This window comes from Heloderma suspectum, chromosome 5, assembly GCF_057233095.1.
Source record: "Heloderma suspectum isolate Gila_16-S chromosome 5, 16-S_ref, whole genome shotgun sequence".
NCBI classification, from domain to species: domain Eukaryota; kingdom Metazoa; phylum Chordata; class Lepidosauria; order Squamata; family Helodermatidae; genus Heloderma; species Heloderma suspectum.
The window spans coordinates 47,173,992-47,194,837 of record NC_139462.1 but is presented as its reverse complement, the minus strand read 5'-3'; the positions used below and the strand labels follow the sequence as shown (position 1 = coordinate 47,194,837).

Genomic DNA, 20,846 nt, shown 5'->3' with positions numbered 1-20,846 from the left:
TGAAACTGAAGCACACCCTGAGCCTGAAGTATCTTCTGAAAGTGTTGCAAAAACTTTTCTATTTGGGAAAACATTTAGAGGCTGAGGGGGCTATTTAAATCATGCATTTTAAAAAGTCTGAATTTTATATTTTAATATTATGTTATGATTTTTGCTGGTTATTTGTCACACTGAGCCTTTGTGTGTAGGACAGGTTATAAGTCATAGAAACAAAAAAATAAACCAGTTTATGTGAGGAAGGCCTGCATATCTTCAGACACAATTGCAGTGATAAAATTGATTTCATTAAGAATTAGATGATCCTCTGGTGATTGCAAATAGTCCAGGGAAACCCCTGCCAAGTTGTCAATGCAAAGAAAACAAGATGCTTTGGTCCACTTGGACCAAAATCAAATATTAGAGCAGCCACTATTCATGAGAAGCAATGCATCTACACTTTTCATGATACTTTGTGTGAAGTGCAACCAGAAGCCATATGCTAATTTGAGAATCTGCTGAATTTTGAATATCTGCATAATCTAAATAGGGATGTAAGAAAGTCACTCACCTGTTCGCGGATTATGTTGATGGTGGGGGGGAGGTGCTCCGTTCATCCCTCCCGGAATCCTCCGTGGCTGGCTGTGCTCCACGGCAGCTCCGCGGAGCAGCTGGCCAGGCCCGGTCAGGCCAGAGCCGTCCACAGCCAGATTTCCAGCCGCGGAGGGCTCTGGGTAAAAAAAAAAAAAAAAAAATGTATGTAGGCTAAAACAGGGAATCCAAAAGTGACGCAAATAGCGCCCGCTACGCTATTTGCGTTCCCCTTGATTTTTGCCGTCATAGTCTACGTAAATATTTACGTAGATTAAGAGGGCAAAAATAAGGAACGCAAATGGCGGTGGCCGGAGCCGCCGCCATTTGTGTACGCGGTTTTTTTTTTAACCCACCCAGCCATGACAGGCTACGTAAAGATTTACGTAGCCTATCACGTCGTGTTTGTGTTTTTTTTTTAAACCTAGCCATGATAGGCTATGTAAATCTTTACGTAGCCTATCACGCCTTTCTTTTTTTTCCTTTCTTTTTTTTACCAGAGTGGAAATGGCGGCGGCGGCGGCCGGTCGGAAGACCAGCCGCTGTCGCCGCCGCTGGCAGAGCCAGAACCGCCGCCACCCGGAAGATCTGCCCCAGGTGAATCTCGGCCCCGGGGGGGATCCGCGGGGGGTGGGGGGGTGGCAGGCTGTTCCGCCACGGGGTTCGGGGGGCCGAATGCACTGGCATTCAGCCTCACCGTGATCCGTGGCAGAATTCTCTGCCTTCCCTAAATCTAAATGGCTCTGTTCAACATCTGAGGCCTTGCATCATGTCCCCCTGCTGGCTGAAGTTAGATGGGTATCCACTAGAAGCAGAGTCATTTCAGCTGTGGCACCAGTTTTATGGAATGCCCTCCCTAGGGAAGCCCACTAGGCCACAATACTTTTTCTTTTTTGGTGCCAGATTAAGGCCTCAGTCTTCAGGAAGGCATTTGAGCCAACTTGATCTGATTTCTATTGTGTGTGTGTTTTTGGAGCTGATTCTTTGGGTTTTTCCTGCCCTGATGCTTTTGTAATGTGTATTTTATTCAAATTGTTTAATTGTTCTGTATGTTGTTGTTATTCCACCATCAGTGTACATGGTGTGTTACAGTACAACAGGACAAGGTCCCTGCCCCAAGGAGCTTGCTGTCTATAATTCAACATAGGTGAAACAACATGGGGCAGGGGGAGGGGGCGAAGGAAGGGGAGGCAGGGCTAAACAATGAAGTAATGTGCAGTAGTTTCAGTTACACAAGGTTAGGTTTAGTTACAGTCAGAGTTACAGAAGAGCATAAGAACTCGGAGCCTGTGGCAAAGGCTTCACAGTGGGTTTTGCAGAAGACTTTGAATGAAGTAAGAGGAGTGGCAATTTTTATTGTCTGCTCTTAGTTGAATGGTGTTGCACCTAGTTTGGGCCTTAGAAACGTTCCCAAATCCTTGGGGGGGGGAAGTGGATGGTGGCCTGAGAATAAGGTGAAAAATGTGGCAGAGACCAAGGCCTATTAGTGTTGTTACTGATGTTCGGGTTAAAAAAATCTGAGAAATTCAGTTTTATACTCCAAAAGATAAGACATATTGAAAAATCGGTGTGGCATAAAATAAGATTATTAAGTCTGGTGTGTTGGATCCTAAATCAGGCAATGACATTTCACTTAGATACACTTTCTTGGTAATTTACTTGCATATTGGTATGTCTCTATGCAATGTCTCTATGCATTGTTAAGTGTCATTTGAATACCATGACAGAAAAGGAGGCAAAGAGCTATATAAAGATAAACATGCAATTTTACATATGCTAAATAAATGTGTGTTATTGTATTGCTAAAGGAAAGATTCCTCCTGTGCAAGCACTGGGTCATTACTGACCCCTGGAGGGACGCCACTTATGCTGACGTTTTCATGGCAGACTATAGCGGGGTTTGCCATTGCCCTCCCCAGCCGTGACTACCTTTCCCCCAGCAAGCTGGGTACTCATTTTACCGACCTCGGAAGGATGGAAGGCTGAGTCGACCTGAGCTGGCTACCTGAGACCCGGCTTCTGCTGGGATCGAATTCAGGTCATGGGGAGAGTTTCGGTTGCAATACTGCTGCCTACTGCTACACTTATCCATTTGAGCTGTACTTTGATGTGAATCAAGGGCTATTTCTCTTTACATTTCCCCCTTTTTAGAATGACTACCGCAAGCTATCTATGCAGTGCAAGGATTTTGTGGTCGGGGTCCTTGATCTCTGCCGAGACTCTGAAGAGGTAGAAGCCATTCTAAATGGAGATTTGGAGGCTGAGCCAGTTGAACCACAAAGGCACAGAGCTTCATTAACTCGTGTCAAACTGGCAATTAAATATGAAGTCAAAAAGGTAATCTTTCAGCCAGCATTGTATTTGATGCACTTGTGTCATAAATTGCCTGTGTTAATAACCTTAGTCACTATAACAGGGCTGTACTGTAAGTAAGCATTTTATGGGCCCTGTCCTCTGCTGGAATAACTTACTGCCAAACTGATGTTAAAGTAAGACAGCTGAGAAATTGGCCTTTTTAAATGAAAAGATAGCATGGACCATTGTACATGATCCAATTAATGTTTCTGTGTATGTGCACTGTTTGTCTATTGAAGCCTTTAAAGGCAAATTAAGGCAACAGCCATATCTTGATCCCATTTCAGCATGGGTAATAGGTCTGGGGAAATTATTCTTCTGTAAACAGGAGTGATGCTATATGCTTATGTTACTCTTGACTGCACTGCTGCTTCACTTAAACCCAAAGCAGTGGGCATGATACTGCAAAAGTTAAGCACATCTACATCCCATTGATTTCAGTGGGAAACAGCTAATACAGTTACAGTATGTAACTCTTCCATTTAAATCAGCAGCACTTAGATTGTGTGTGTAGTGTCAGTGCAGTACACAGTGCAATACACGAGGAAGGCAAGCAGTGCAGAGTCCAGATCTCACTGGTAAGATGTGCAGTAGACTACACCTGAAATGGCACTCACCTTTTGAAAGGTCTTAGTGCTCTTCTGGCCAACAGCTGCAGCAGGCTGTCCTTTGCAGGTGAGAATTGCTGTATTGTGTTCAAGCAGATGTGCTGCCATGTTATTTATTTATTTGCTACATTTATATCCCACCTTTCCTCCAAGGAGCCCAAGGTGGGGTACACGATCCTCATCCTCTCCTTTTCTCTCTCTCACAGCAATCCTGTAAGATAGGTTAAGCTGAGAGCCAATGACCCAGTGAGCATCATGGCAGAATGGGGACTAGAACTCAAGTCTCCCTGGTCCTAGTCCAACACTCTAACCACTACACCGCACTGGCTGTCTTGTTAATTCCTGTTGACTTCTAGAAGCATATTTTAGGCCTGAAACAATGGTGTTTGGCTACAATCTAGCCCTCTTCAGATGTTCTAAAACTGACTTAAAACAACACACAAGGTGAGATGGTGAGAATGAGTATGCTAGTTTGCCCACCCCTCCATCCCCGTTCTTGTCACCCTCCTTATATTCAGGGAAAACATCTGATGCAGGGAGCCTCGTCTGCCTGTGGAGGCCTTATACATCAAGTGGAGAGCCATCATAGATATAGGAGGCTCCCTGCTTCAGACATTTGATCTGATCGCGAGGAGGGTGATGAGTACGGGGATGGGGTGGCCATAGAGCTACCATGCTCATTCTCGCTGTCCAACCTTGAATGTTGTGCCTCAGTTTTAAAATGCCTGAAGAGGACTTCTGTTCATACAAGTTTCTGCTATCATGTGAAGTATTATAAGAATTATAGAATATTTCTAGCAGATTTCACTGACTTAAAAAGAGCCTGCAAACAAAAATATGTGCCATGGACAGGTTCTGTATTTAAAAAAATAACAGCTATAAAGCTTTCATGCCAGTGCTTTCTGGTTTTTTGTTGTTTATGAAAGATCATCTTGGATCACTTCTGATAAAACTATCTAATGGTAGATGACTGTAGGGAGGAAGTACAGTGACACCTACATTTATTTATGTCCAAATGGGTCTACATTCACAGTCATGTTCTCAGAGACAGTAAGCTTTTTCACAGCTTCTGTTATAAATTACACTGTTTATAGTGTGCCACCTGTTAAAGCGAGCCTACTGAATTACACTGCAGTGCATAAATTAACTGTGATCTGGGCAGTGTAAGTTTCTTTAAACTCATCCCTTAATACTTGATTCTTTTAAAAGCTTGTGATATATATCTTTATGTATATATTTCTATGTTATAAGAGCTTTCTGTTTTGAGACCATGTGTATTGATGCAGTGCCTCTGACTCCTGCACTGCATGAATTCCAGATACTTCATCCTGTTCTGGTCCTTTTCTTGTTCACAGGACTAATGGGATACAATTAATGAATGGGTCTAGGCAGGCTCTGTAGTGTGCATCACTGGCTTACCAAGGCTGATGTGGCATTTCCCAGGAGAAAAGGCAAAAATGTGTCTTGGTAATCCTGACTGTGCAGAATGGGGCCAAACCAAGACCATGGGAAGGTGCTGTGCAGATGGCCTATAGCCTGAAATCAGTGTGCAGTATATCCCTGAGTGATCTGGAAAGATACAAGTGTGCTTTTCATTCTGCAACAAAACAAAAGTTTTGTTTTTTCCAAGCATGTGACCTTTGAGCATGAGTCAACGGATTAGATCCTGCTGAGTTTTTTTAAGCTTTGTATCCTCAAGGCCCTACTGTTTTTGTAACCTTTTACGGCCTTTGACTTCACTGGTATTGGGCACTGTGCATCATTATGTCATGAGAACTCTACCAAGAGCACTCTATATGGAGAATGCTGCTTACACTACTTGTTAAATATGGTGCTGAGATAGTACTGTTAAGCATAAAGTAGCTCTGTAGCAGTGGTTTGTGTGAGTGAGTAGGAGTCTTAAGCCTGGAAGGACGTTTTTAGCACCAACATGGTATTTCATCATGCTAGAAACACTATTGCTTGGAATTCCTACTACATCTGCGTCATCACCTCTGCTCCACAGGTGCCAACAGAGTTACAGAAACTGGCTCAACAAGGTGTTTTTTCTGCATTTTTGACATAGTCACAGAACTCAATCATAAATTAGGTTTGCATAAATAAGGGCTTCTTCATATGTTTCACACAGAAAATGTAGATAATACTCACGTAATATGCTAATATCCTTTTTTTAACAATATTCTACAATATGCGAGGGCATTTGCTGTTTAGGATTTGACAGAATTTAAATCTGTTATTTTCTTTTAACTATAAAGGAAAATAAAATGGAAATACATTTTAATCTCAGTTTTCAAGTTTGGGGACTGAAAAAAAAAAGGATTTTTTGATGGGAAATTTGGGCATTTGTTATCAGTCTATGAATTGTTCAAATCTTTTATGTTGTGAAAGCGCCTGTGTAAAACCTAATTTCTTCTTACTCAATGGATCAGCTCCCTGTTCAAATTCTGAATTAAATGGAAGTAGTTCTAAGCTTCAGGGCAGAGGTGATTAGCACAGTGAATGATAAGAAATACTGGTTAAGGACATTTTTTGTGAGAGGCAATGCAAAAGAAATTCTGAAGAAGCTACTAGAATAGGTGGTGACTGGGAGATTATTTGAGTTGTAGCCTTTTGCAAAGTCTGTATGAGGAGAAGCCAAGGGCTTTCTATACTTCCTATAGTATACTTCCTATAATATACTTCCTGTAGTAATGGAAGCTAGTAATCCTACTTAGAGATGCGTTAATTTTAAAAAGTACTGATGTGGTGTGTCAGGGAGAAGAAATAAAGTTTCTTATTATTAGAATGAGTTCTAATATGCTTCAGATACTATTTGAACAGCTTCCAGAAGGCAGCTTGAATATCCATTGACAAACTTCTTTCTTATTTTCTCTTCCACTAAGTTCCCCTATCTGCAAATGCTGTGCTGATGAAAAGAAACAGACAAATTAAAAAGTTGCCAGTCTGTTTCTTCACATTTGTGGGGCATTTATTTATTCCAAGGTGAGTCTAGTAAAAGGTGCTGCATTCAAATCAGAACTATTATGTTGTTATTAGACAAATTCATGGTGGTAAGCCCTGATAGGTAAATAGAACCACCATGCTTAGATGCAGAATATATCTGGCATGGCTGCTATATTATGTCCTCCCAGTAAGGCATCCAGCCAGTGTTGGAAATGGGTGCTAGACTAGGTGGGCCCTCAGTATGATCCAGCAGAGTTTTTCTCATGTTCAGACGTTCTCTTTAGGCCCCCAAAGAGCTGCTTTTTTCACTGGCTATTGCTGAAACTTCCTGGCTGTGCCTGTGCCATCCACAATATCCCCTCTTGGTGCCCTTTTCACTTTTACTTTCTGTTTTTCTTTAGGGTTACCTATTTCTTCTTTTACAGCAGCAGTCAGGTGGTAAAGAGGGACATATTCCAATGCACTGTGCTCTGGGTAGGCTATCCTGTTCATCCCTCTTGATGCAGCTGAGGAAGATATGAAGTTGCCTTATACTGAGTCAGACTAATGGTCCATCTAAGCCAAGTATTGTCAACATTCACTGGCAGCGGCTGTCCAGGGTTTCAGGCAGGAATCTTTCCAGCCCTACCTGGAGATGCTGGGGATTGAACCGGGGACTTCCTACATGCAAAGTAGATGCTCTACCACTGAGCCACGGCCCTTTCCCTTATTGCCGTCTGATAAAATTGCCTTCCAGGTATGAACAGTAAATAGGCAATACAGCTTCATCTTCACAAAGACAAAAAACAGACCAACAGAAAAAGGGGGCTCCCAATCTGAGGCAATTATCTGTGCAGTAAGGAGTGATTTGCATTTTAAGACCCTAAATGGAAACCAGTCCATCCTGATCCTCACTGTTTAAATACACATTTAGCTTACAAGTGATGATTATTGCTTTTTCTGTCTTCCTTCCCATTACAGGCCCAAAGTGCATTAATAAGTGATCTGGTAAAGCTCATGAGTCACAAACGCATCAGCTTTAGATAAATTCTTTTAGCACAAAGTGGACTAAAAGATGAAGAACACATCCCTGTTTAAAATCACAGCAACAAATTAAAATCTTTCTTGCTGAGAGATTGAAAAGTTTTCTGCCTCCATTGCCTTCTGCTTGATGGTGATTTTTTCCCCCAAGGTGCCAAATCTACTGTGAGCATTAAAAAGAGAGAGAAATTAACAATTCAAATGGTATTTTGCTGACAGGAGTTAGCTCTTGACAACAGAAAATACATTATACTTGCTTTGATTACAAAACTTGGTGAAAAAGAGCTGAGCACATTTAGACTATTTACTAAGGGGCACATAGTTAAAAACTCTAAAATGAAGTCTAAATAAATATGCTGAAAGATGTATGCATGTGCTGGAGCTTATCTCAGATATAGCTCTGATTTCATCTTCAGTAATTTCAAAGTCATAACATAATTTGCTTCTGTTTGGTGCAGGTGCTCTATAATTATTTTGTGAATACTTACTAATTTAGCAGCCAGCTAATTAGTAGTTCGCTAATTCAGCAATGTTACAGTAGAAATAAAGTTACTTTGTATCTGAAAGCTACTTTTAAGCCTCCTTAAACCTTTCTTATGTGTTGAAGTTTTATTGTATGGTTCAAACTACTACTAATAATCTTTTTATATGTTAAAAGAGAAACCTTCTTTAAATAATTTTTGGGCTCTTACTCTGTATTCAGGGCATTTACTGCTTGCTTACTTGTTTTCCTAGTTTGCCATATTGGTTAAGAATAGGACCCATAGAGTACTATCATAGAATCATAGAATAGTAGGGCTGGAAGGGGCCTATAAGACCATCGAGTCCAACCCTCGGCTCAATGCAGGAATCCAAGCCAGAGCTTCCCTGACAGATGGCTGTCCAGCCTCATCTTGAATGCTTCCAGTGTGGAAGAACCCACCACCTCCCTAGGTAATTGGTTCCATTGTCGTATTGCTCTAACAGTCAGGACATTTCTCCTGATGTTCAGCCGTAATCTGGCTTCCTGTAACTTGAGCCCATTATTCCGTGTCCTGCACTCTGGGATGATCGAGAAGAGATCCTGGCCTTCCTGTCTGTGACAACCTTTCAGGTACTTGAAGTGTGCTATCATATCTCCTCTCAGTCTTCTCAAGGCTGAGAAATTCTAATGTTCTGAGTTCTAATGTTCTCAGGACCAGAAAGCTAGTGACCTTAGCAAGATAAAGGTGATGGCTTGTCATTGTGACAATCCATCACTGATTTCCTTTTAAATTTGCAGTTTGGAGTTGTGTATATAGAGGTGATACTGTGAAATCTGCAACCAAGGTAAGGCTGTATGTCCATACAAGAGCTCCTTACTTCACCTTTATATGTTCTTATGCTGTTGACTTATGCTCTTTGAATGTTGCAAACCATTCAAACAAGAAGCGGTACAGGATACTTATGAGTATGCACAAGCCTGCAGTATAATCCAGGAAGAACAACATTTGTGCTGGGTATCGCAATTCCCTCTATTTCTCAAGTACTATTTCTCAGGTGTCATTGCCAATTGTTAAGCAGCCAAAATGGCACCACCCATGAAGAAGAGGGAAATATCTGCATGTTCCAGAGATATAAGTGGTGTACAGATGTAGGGAAAAAAACTGGAGAAAAACCTAAAGGGGGCAAATTTACCCCCAAACAGCTAAAACACAACTGTGTATGCAGGAACTACATGCCTGACCACCCAGGTCCACTGAATCATTCAAAATTCGTAACAAGGCTTGCAGTAGACATCAAAAACCCATTGCTGAGGCTCCTGACTATGTGTGGTGAGAGGAGGAAGCAAGAGTCAGAAGACTACCTGAGAATGGAAAGCTTTGAAGATGTGGATTGGGCCAGCTGACACACAGACCTATTAGCACTTCCAAGAGCTCCAGCTGGCCGTCTTCTATCTGGGGAGAAGGCAGAAACACCTCCTTCCCTACCAACATTTTGCTCTGGGGCTTCACTTGTATATACTAATAGCAAACTCATTGTCAGAGTGCCAATCCATATATATGTATGTATGTATGTATGTATGTTGAAACCACACCATCTTTGAAGAAGAGGCAGTGATTAGTAAGCCTGGGGCAAAAAATGCAAAAAACAATGAGGAAAAAAAACATGTTTAATGTGGGGAGGGGAGAACCCCAAACAACCCAATGAGGGTTGATCATGCAGCTGTTACAGAATGCTGACTAATTGGGGTGGGGGCATAAAAAACCAAGGTTGGGTGAGTGTGTAAAATGGAGTATCTTGGAAGAAGGTACAGCTGGCTGGCATTTATTTATTTCTATACCTCCCAATAGCCGAAGCCGTCTGGGCGGTTCACAAAAAGTAAAACCATGGAGTGCAGCATAAAACAATATAAAACATGAAAGCTTAAAACCATAATATAACAGTGAGAACTTCTGGTCGGAGCCATGTTGCCTTGGCAGTGACCTGCGGAGCTCCGTGGGTTGCTTATGTCAAACAGCTATGAAAAGGTTTTTAAAATTCTCCTGGAATTAAAAGGGGAATCTTACAGTACCATCCAGTTGAAATCTTGGAAGAACAGCTGCTTTTGCAGCACAGTAGAAGGGCTGCAATCTAAGGTCAGTGACCGGAGTATCATCTACTGAATGCTATTTGAAACTCCTAGCAATTAGGAGACTACAAGACTGACGTACTCCAAAAAGTATTTGTGAATTTAAACTACCAGCAATATCTGGGGACTGGCACTTTAACTAAATGTTTGTTTTTTCTGTTTCTGCAATTATACTTGCTTGTTGTGCTTCTGGAAGTGGAGGATGGCAGTATCAAAGAGAAAAACAAAAGGTCTGGGAATGCCACCTACCCCCGCAATTGTTACCCTGGCAAAGGTTTCTAGAAATGCCGGAAGTCAAGAGGAGTTGCTTGCTTTGATAAAAACTATGTTTTCTCAGCTATCAGTGCAATCAAAGAAGCTTGAAACAATCCAGGACTCAATTACTGCCCTCCAAGGGGCTGTGGATTTAATTAATATCTCTCTTCAAAAGATGGAAACGAAGGTTAATGCGCTCGAAGACCGAGTTATTGCTCATGAAACTGCTATGCAAGTGTCTCACAATACTTTGTCTGCTCGAATTTCCCAATTGGAGGCTTTTACACATAGAGCGAACCTTCGTATTCTTGGTATTAAAGAATTGGGTGCTGATGTCTGTCTGGCTGAATTTATGGATAAACTTTTGCATGAGTTACTGGTTTTGCCATCTGATTTTCTACTGGATATTGAGCATGCATATTGTGTTCCTGGCTCAATACGTGGCACTAAAGAGACTTCTGGGACTGTTGTTGTTCAGTTTTCACAAGTTTCTACCAAAAAATTATCTTCTGCGTTTGGCAGGAGAACGAGGTGAGCAGCACTGGGGGCTAGCAAATGACAAGATTATGCTCTTTCCTGATTATACTAAAGAAATTGCTGACAGAAGAAGGCAATTTACCAAAGCGAGAAGTTTGGCAAAGCAAAATAACCTGCAATATCATATTAAATATCCTGCTACATTTTGCATTCTTTTTGAAGGCCAGATGAAAAAGTTTTTAAAGCCAAATCATTTCTCACTGGTGTTAACATTAAACCAAGGGAACCAACTTTCTCAGCCTCCTCAGTTGGAATTTAGCCACTTTCACTGTTCCTCTGAAGTCTTGTTTGGGGTTTAGCTGATAGGATGTCTGGGAAGTTTGCCAGATTAAATGTTTGCATATTTTTGTTTTCTTTCTCCTCGGTGTGTTATATTGTATGTGTGTATGTGGGGTACACATATAAATACATTTTTAGATGTGATATTACTTAAAATAAATAGATGGTTTGTTTTTATTTTTTGTTTTTATTTTTATCCTTTTATAAATTTCTTTCTCCTTTTTTAATTATTAATATTAGTATTATTATCATTATTATGGGATTATTATTATTATTATTTCTTGTTGGTTAAACTTTTAATGTTTACTAATATGTGTCAATGGAAGGGTAATATATGGTTAATGGAAATGGATTGTTTGCTCCTGTTTATTTGCTCTAAGACTGAGGTTATAACATTGAAAGACAAGGCTCACAGTTTATGGAGCAGCAGATTGAAGATTTAATAATACCGGCAATGTTTGGAAGAGTGCTGTATAGGTATAATTTGCAGTTGGACTTATATCTGAATATTTGGTTTGCTTTCATTGAAGCTTAGATATAATCTTTTCTTTCTTTCTTTCTTTCTTTCTTTCTTTCTTTCTCTCCTTCTTTTGCTTTCCTCCTTTTTTTTCTCTTCCCCAGAATTCTGTAATGTTGGAAACTGAAGATTTTGCCTGTGTTGTTGGTATTGTTTATTTCACTTATATAAAATAAATATAGATTCAAAAAAACAAAAACAAAACCACAATATAACAGTGCAACCATAATGAAACCTAGCAGCAATGCAGAGATTTCAAATATAGATTTAAAACACCAGAGCTAAAAGATTAGGAAGCTAAAGTGATAAAATACTGGGAGAATAAACAGGTCTTCACCTGGTGCCAGAAGGAGAACAACGTAGGCACCAGGTGAACCTCTCTAGGGAGCTCATTCCACAGCTGGGGGGCACAGCAGAAAAGCCCCTCTTCCTGGTAGCCACCCACCTCACTTCCTTTGGTGGGGGCTCCCAGAGAAGGACTGCTGAGGATGAACTTAGGGTGCGGGCAGGCATATATGGGAGGAGGCGATCCTTCAGATAACCTGGCCCCAAGCCATTTAGAGCTTTGAATGTTAATACTAGCACTTTGAATTGGACCTGGAAATGGACTGGCAGCCAGTGCAGCTGGAAAAGTACTGGTGTAATGTGATCAAACCCTGCTAACAATCTTGCTGTCCTATTTTGGACTAGCTGAAGTTTCCAGACCGTTTTCAAAGGCAGCCCCACGTATAACACATTGCAATAATCCAGATGAGAGGTTATCAGAAGATGGATAACTGTAGCTAGGCTATCTGTCCAGATAAGGGTGTAGTTGGTATACCAGCCTAAGCTGATAAAAGGCGCTCTGTGCCACCTGTTCACCTGTGCTCAAGTAACAGTTCTGGATCCAAGAGCACCCCCAAACTATGAACCTGATCCTTTAGGGGGAGGTCAACCCCCTCCAGAATAGGTTGAACATCACCTACCCGGACAGACAAGCCACCCACTAACAGTACCTCCGTCTTGTCTGGATTGAGCTTCAGTTTATTGGCCTTCATCCAGTCCATTACCCTGCCCAGGCACTGATTCAGAACACCCACTGCCTCACCTGCGTTTGATGAGAAAGAGAGGTAGAGCTGGGTGTCATCCACGTATTGATGGCACCTCAGCCTATACCTCCAGATAACCTCCCCCAGTAGTTTTATGTAGGTTTTATGTAGATGTTGAACAGCATAGGATAATTGCAAAGGCACAGAGCAATAATCCCCTAGCACCACCTTCTGGAATCAGCCATCCAAGTAGGAGCAGAACCACTGCGGTGCAGTGCCTCCAACTCCCAACCCAGACAACCTATCCAGAAGGATACCATGGTCAATGGTATTGGAAGCCACTGAGGGGTCCAGGAGAATCAATAGGGTCACATTTCCTCTGTCCCTCTCCTGGCAGAGGTCATCCCACAGGGCAACCAAGTCAGTTTCTGTTCCAAAACCTGGCCCATTGAAATGAATTAGATTGAACAGGAACACTCAATACTACAACATGTTGTTGTAGGTCCTACTTGTCAGGAAACTATTGACCTCATGTCTTTATTGCACACAGAGTCACATTTTAAATATAGAAGAATAAATATGCAGGATGTTTAAAATCCAGTCCCCATCTGCACCAAAAAAGAACAACTGTTAATATTTTTAGTTTCTGAAAATACATCTCTCCAATCTCATTTGAGCCTGTAGAGGTGTTACTGTGATGTTAGCAACTCTGCAACATGCCAAATAAACAAACCTAATAATAGCATAAAATTGTATGGTGGTAACGATCAGTACATTCAGGAACCATTAGAAGCTTAAAATAACTCATTTGGAGAAGCTTGTCATTTAATATTACAAATACTTAAAATTTAAGAACAGTGGGAATATGTGAATAAATTATTAATATATAGTTTTAGCAGCTGATAGCGATGCTTATAAAACAATTAGTGCAGTTATATTGGCAACATTACAATCAAAAGGGGCATTTCTGCTGTCATAAATAATCCCCAATGAGAATTTTCTCATGACTTAATATATTTACACATCTTGACACATATTCAGAGCTTGATAGTTCACGTTTTGCTCGTTTTCTTACTGCATAGATGCCCTCAATTTGTAAGTACAATTTATGTAACTTATTAGGAAAATCAGAGGTGGTAAAGTAGAGTTGCTGCCCACATTGTCCTCATTGTTTTGATGGGTGGTATTGTTTCAGATGGACTTTATTTGATACATTTGCCATAATCCAACATAAATCTGATGACTTTCTAGCTAGCCCATAAAAGCTAACATTTCTTGGTCTTTAAGGTACTACAGGACCCTTTAGTTGTTCTTTCTACAGCAGACCCACATAGCTACCACACTAGAATCAAGCACAGAGTAAGGTATGCGTAAGACTATTGATTTCAAGCATGCCTATGTTAGATTGTGGCCATTTCTCACTAAATCAGTTGGAATGGATTTGTCGTTACACCAGAAGCTGCTTTATAACAAGTCAGGCTTAAGACATGACCATGCTGGCTGGGAATGATGGGAGTTGTAGTCCAACACATCTGGAAGACACCAGATTGGGAAAGGACTGAAGAGCCACTGGCAGTGCTCTTCAGGATTTCAGACAGGAATCTGGAGATGCCAGGGACTGAACCTGGGAGCTTATGCATGCAAAACATGTGCTCTCTCACTGTGCTGTCATCTTTGAAAAGTCTGCTCACGGCAAGGCTGTTTTACACATAGTAGTAGAGCTTTTTTTGTGGTGGTGGGAACGGGAATAAATCCAAAGATTTTGTTCTCCTTGTGCAACAGTCTGTGCAACCTCCTCTACAGGAAGAAGCACGAGAACTGCTATTGAACCTATTAGAGTGTTGGGTGAACTGAAGAGGTGGCTGCAGAACAACTCAAGAGGTGGCTATTAACCTTCCATCAAGGTTTGTTGGATCCAAACCTATAGCTTGGTTCCACACAATAGTAGCCAGTGGTCCAATGAGTGAACCCATTGGCAAGTGCTAGAAGTGGGAGGGGGGTCCCACGCCTTTCGACATCAGGACGTGGAGGTGGGGGTGTAGCAATCAGCATTGTGAAAGTGCATGGTTGCGGAGTGGAAGGTTTCCTTCTAGGGGTGGACGAAAGTCACTTACCTGTCCTCGAAGCTTGTTCACGGTGGGGGGGAGGCGCTTCGCTGCTCCCCCCGCGAAGTTCAGGCCGGGGGGGGGAGGCTTCCCACCTCGCCCGGCCGAAATTCAGGCCGGGGAGGAGGCGCCTCACCTCGCCCGGCCGCGAACTCAAAAGTTTAAAAAAAAACAAAAAAAAACGCCCCCGTGATAGGCTATGTGACGATTAACGTAGCCTATCATGGCTAGATCTGCAAAGTCAGCCGTGATAGGCTACGTTAATCGTCACGTAGCCTATCACGGGTGACTTTAAAAAAAAAGCGCATACGCAAATGGCAGCCCCCATAGGGAGCCGCCATTCGCATTCCTTATTTGGTCGCTGTAGTCTACGTAAATCTTTACGTACACTACGGCGAAAATAAGGGCAACACAAATAGCGTTGCCCTTATTTTCGCCGTAGTCTACATAAATCTTTACGTAGACTACAGCGACCAAATAAGGAACGGGAATGGCGGCTCCCTATGGGGGCCGCCATTATCCGTACGCGCTTTGTTTTTTTTTTTTTAAGTCACCTGTGATAGGCTACGTGATGATTTACATAGCCTATCACGGCTGACTTTGCAGATCTAGCCATGATAGGCTACATTAATCGTCACGTAGCCTATCACGGGGGCGTTTTTTTTTTTCTTTGATTGGAATGGCAGGGGCGGCAGCCGGTCGAAAGACCAGCTGCTGCTCCCGCCCCGGACGAACACCCACCGAACTGCCGGCCGGACCCCCCGCCGGGAGGGACATTCAGCAAAGGTAAGTCCCATCCCGGGGGGGGCGGAGAATTTCTCCCCGAAACTTGTTCGGGGGGCCGAACACGTTGGCGCTCGGCCCCCCGAAGTTTCGGGGAGAAATTCTCCGCCATCCCTATATGCTCTTTTCAGGATTTGTGCCCACGCCAGAGTGACCATCCACTCTGCCACCGTACACCTGTATGTTGCTGGTTGTGGCACCTGCCACCTCCACCCGTGCCTCCCACTGCTGAAAGGTAAGGAAAGAACGTTGCTACCCTTCTGTCTCCATGCCTTGGATACTGGTGGTTTAGGTAGTGAACCACCTCACTGGCCACCACTGGATTCAAATTATCTAAATTATGCTGCGAAGTGTGCCTTTCTGAAATTTCCACAGAAACGACCTTAGGCACGATTCAGTTTCAATCTGAAGCTATTCACTGGCTGTATTGCCTCAAAACACTTGTTTGAAAGCAGCCACACTTCATAATCTCACTCCAGTAGCGCTAAGAGGAAACAGTAGTACTAAGAGACAAAAAACCATAACTTCTTTCAATCTGTCCTTTTATTCCATTTTAAAATAACAATTATGCCTAGGTCTGCAGGTAATATGCTGGAGAGGATTATAATTTCACATTAAAAAGAATAAGCACTTCATGCCTAGCACGGTACCTCTTTTTTCGAGAGAGGAGCATGATTTACAACATGTTAATCCAGCATTTAGTAGAAATCGGCCTGTAACAGGATCCAATATCCTAATGGTTGTGACACAGGGGCGGAACAATCTCACATTACATTGACAGCAAGGGGTGAGGGAGAACTGCTGGTGGGGCAACTGCCACATGCTCTTCCCTTCTGTTTCACTGTGGACAAGGTAGGAGATGGAGGCAGATTTTTCTTTCCCCCTCCCATTGGGTCATATCCAATGTTAGTCTTCCTTAGAGTAGGCCCATTGAAATGAATGGGCTCAAATGACTAACACTGGATACAGCCCTTGTCTGCAGTGGGAGGGAATTAACTACACCAGCCCTAGGGCTGGTGGAGATTCACATTGGTTCCTGGGACATGTCAGGGAAGTGAAGGAGCCTAGGAGCTGGTATCTCCACTCCTGGCATGTCCCGTTTCCTTCCATTCTATTGGTGGATCATCACTTGTGGAACACCTACACCGCTGGAGCATTCTGTGGATGGGCTGGGGAATATCCGGTGACATAAACGCAGTTCTGCCACCGTACCACCATCTCCATCAGCGTAATAACACTTACAATGCTTCCTGAGGCCCCTCACCCAGCTTAGTGATGAGAGTGGGATTGCTCCCTTATTCACAGATTCACCAAGATTTTATGAAAAATCTGAACTGAGAGTGTGTGTCGACTAAAATCATCTGTTTCATTCATCTCAATGTTTTTGTGTTTGTATGACTCATGTTCATTGGGAATTCGAAAGATGAAATGTTGCAACAGATTCATTACAGGTGCTGCAATGTCTGTGTAATTTGATTTTCTTCTCTTTTCTCACAGTTTGTGGCCCATCCAAACTGTCAGCAACAATTGTTGACTATCTGGTATGAAAACCTCTTAGGACTACGGGAACAGGCGATAGCTATCAAGTGTCTAGTTGTGCTGGTGGTTGCGCTGGGCCTTCCATTTCTTGCGGTTGGGTACTGGATTGCACCATGTAGCAGGGTACAAGGTTTTTTTTGTGTACTACTTTTTTTGTAAATCCATTTCAGAAAGCCTTCTATTGGTGTGGCTACCTTTCTTTAAGGGAGAGACTCCGTAATACTGACATGTTTCTGTTAATGCCTACTCAAGCTAAATTATTACTATGGTTAAAATTATGAGATTATAAGAACAACCCAAGAAGAGAACCCATAGTTTGTTCCAACTGTGAACTCTGGGTTGTTCGTGGTTAACCACCAATATTTAAATCATAGTGCAAGGTTCACATATAGTGACAACCCATGGTTCAACAACATTCAACGACAACCCATACTCTGGCTTGTTGTTATGTGTGAACCAGGCCACATGTGTGAACCAGGCCATTGGGCTACATCCAACCTGATTGATCAGGCTGGATGTAGCCCATCTTACCAAGCCCCTAGTGGTTTGATAAACCTCAGTTTTTGCTGACTGTGTGGGACTACAATAATAGGGGCTGGTGATTGTTGTCATGCCCCTGGCAAGCATAATACAGGACTGATCAGTTGGTTTTTATGTGGTGGGTCACAAGTTGTAGCCTGCCAGGTGGGACAGGACACAGAATGAGTCAGACACTACACTGCATATAGTACTATGCAGGTATTATCCCTCACCTTGGTAAATAACCATATGGAGGGGCACTTGGGCTCCAAATGGTGGCTCTGCCCTCGGTGTTGCAGGCCCCTCCAGCTCCACCCTGACCTTCTTGTGTTGAGTGGAAGGCCTGAAGGGGAATTCTTCATGTGTTCATTCTACTGGATTTCTGACCTAGGTGTGGAGAAAGGGGGTTCCCTGTTGTGGTAGTCTGCTTTGTTCTGAGGGGGTAAAAGTTAAAAGCTGAGGGGGCAAAAACTCTTACCCCTTGCTGTCTTGGAAACTGGCCCAAAAGGAAGCAAACAAACATAACAGACAGGCTGATTACTATGCTCCCACTCCTAAGCCTTGGTCATTTGGCATCTAGCTTCAATTTATTTATTTATTTATTTATTTATTTATTTATATTGCATTTATATCCCGCCTTTTTTCCTCTTGCAAGGAACTAGAGGTGGCTTACGTTATCTCCTGAATGCTCTTGCACTCTACAGTCCAATATGCCTTAAATTTTCAATTTACCAGTTATCAGAATGGAAAAACAAACGCACCCACCAGCATTCCCACAAAGTTTATCTACTTATTAATAATATTTCCATACCGCTTAATATAATAACATCTCTAAGAGAGCAATCCTATGGACCCTAGAGAGCGTCTGGGGGGGCCATAGGCTAATTTACATTCCCAGATTAGAGGTCGGAGACAGCGCTCCAACCTCGGAGGAGGGACTCTGTGCTCCGCCCCCCCTTGCATTAGTTGCCTCTCTAATGTTGGAAACTCGACTTTGGAGAGGGGGTAAAGGGGGCATTCCCATGGGCGGGGAGCAGAGGGGACTAAAGAGGCCAGGATACGAGCTATCTTGAGGCTTCTTGAGCCTCCTCCCCCCATCCCCCTTCTGAAGTGCTCCAGCTAGACAGGCAAAAAAGTCCAGCAAAAAAATGCAGAGTGAGAGAAGTGTAGAGGTGATGATTGCCTCTGCCACTCCTCCTGCTCTGCATTGGATGCTCCTCTGAGTTTGGAGGCTTATGAGCATTGAGGGCATAAACAGTAGGATCGCTCTCTAAGTGGGTTACATGTAACAATATTAAAAACTACAGTTTAAAATATATGATTAAGAACAACATAAAAAGTAATACAAAAAACAGTAAAATACAGTAACATAGAATAAACACAGCACAGATTCACAAACTAGTAAAACAAATTCCATTTTATGTTTACCAGACAAGTTTTAGTAACTTTTGTAATATTATTCATTATTTTTGTTGGCTGTGCTAGAAAATGAAAAGATTGGGAATTATTTGAAGAAGAAAATTTTCAGAGCTGTACACCAGTTTAGCTGTACACCAGGGATGATAATCCCTAGAGGTGGTTTCCAAAATTCATTCATTTAGGGTGCAATCCTATCTGGATAGTCACCAGCCCCCCAAATCGGAGGCTGCTGGCTGGCCTATGCAGGGTGGTTGGAGCATGGAGGGGATCCTCTCCTCCGTGCTCCAGCTGCCCTGAATGTGGCTTGTTGGGTGATTTTGCCTGTCCAGCTGTCGCTTCGGGGAGGGAAGGAGCCTGGAGACCCGATAGGAAGCTGCGTAAAGCAGCTTCCGCGGTCTCCTCCCTGCCCGTAGGACCACCCTCTTTTCCCCGTCTTTGCACTCCATTTCCAAGCACGGAGATGTACCTGGCATGGAGAGAACTGTGCTGGCTATGAAGGGGAAGGGGAGGGGGTGGGAAGGACTGTCAGAGCCCCGGTTCTGAGGTCGAATCCCAGAAACTGAATAATCCTATGTTTCCCCCCAGAAGCTGGCTACAGGGCATAGGAGTGCTCTCCTATTTACTTTACTTAGATGTACTTACTGAGTTACGTAAGCCCCTTCGCCGCAACAAGGCAGTGATCCATAAAGGGGATGTTAGTACCACCCTTCATCAAAATATGATTCCAAGGTGCTTTACAAAAGAATAAAAACGTATACAGCAATAACTTAAAGGGATGATTCTAAGGGATGGCTGTTGGTGCACATTGAAAAGTATTCGTCAATTAAATCGTAGCATTAAATGCATGCATTTTCTGCCTCGGGTATATTTGGTGAAACTGAAAGCATGCATAGCTTAAGAAACAAACCAAACTAAACAAAAAACATGTGTTTTGCTTTGCTTTCTCAGCTTGGAAAAGTTCTCCGAAGTCCATTTATGAAGTTTGTGGCACATGCAGCATCCTTCATTATTTTCTTGGGTCTACTGGTATTCAACGCTTCGGACAGATTTGAAGGCATCTCAGTATTACCAAATGAGACTGTAATTGATTACCCTAAACAGATCTTTAGGGTTAAGACTACTCGATTCACTTGGACAGAGATGTTGATCATGGTATGGGTGCTTGGTATGTATTTAATCTCATCTCTTCATCTCCGAATCACCTAATTTGTTTTTACAGAACCTGTAGATAAAACTGCTTTACACCACAGTTGTATGCTGCTGTAGTGGTCGATTCCTAGGCAGAGATCAGACATGTAGAAGTAATAATACACACTATTATGGTTCAGAGTACAGATTGTAACATCTATATTTTAGCACAGGAGTAGGCTAAAATAGTAGTGCATGTACCTCCAGTACATGCACTCAGCAACCTTGGTCTCCCGGAGAGAGGGTATGGTGAAGACCAAGGACTCCCGGTAGATAACAGCCACTCCCCCTCCCCGATTCCCAGCCCTCGGTTGCTGTGCATACGAAAATCCAGCTGGACACATGGCTGCAAGGGTTGGAGCAGCAGCCTCGGCCAGCCAGGTCTCCGTAATACATGCCAAGTCTGCACCCTCATCCAGGATCATGTCATGGATGAGGGAGGTTTTCTGGGTAACAGACCTGGCATTGCAGAGCAGCAAGCAAAGGCCAGAAGATGGAGTCACGCCTCCCCCAGCCATCCTTTGGCTCTGGGCAAGCCTGGAGCAGGGGACAGATACTACACATCTCTCCCTTATTCCCCTTACCTGGCATGGC

General features: G+C 42.8%; 1 protein-coding gene across 1 annotated transcript in view; it reads left to right on the top strand.

Moving 5' to 3' along the window:
• Positions 1 to 20,846, top strand: part of TRPC3 (transient receptor potential cation channel subfamily C member 3) — a 72,770-nt gene that overhangs the window by 27,555 nt on the left and 24,369 nt on the right. The window contains exons 3-5 of the mRNA XM_084860262.1: positions 2,719 to 2,904; positions 17,085 to 17,249; positions 20,013 to 20,229. Coding sequence (XP_084716388.1) covers positions 2,719 to 2,904; positions 17,085 to 17,249; positions 20,013 to 20,229 — 568 coding nt within the window. The remainder of the gene's footprint in view (positions 1 to 2,718; positions 2,905 to 17,084; positions 17,250 to 20,012; positions 20,230 to 20,846) is intronic.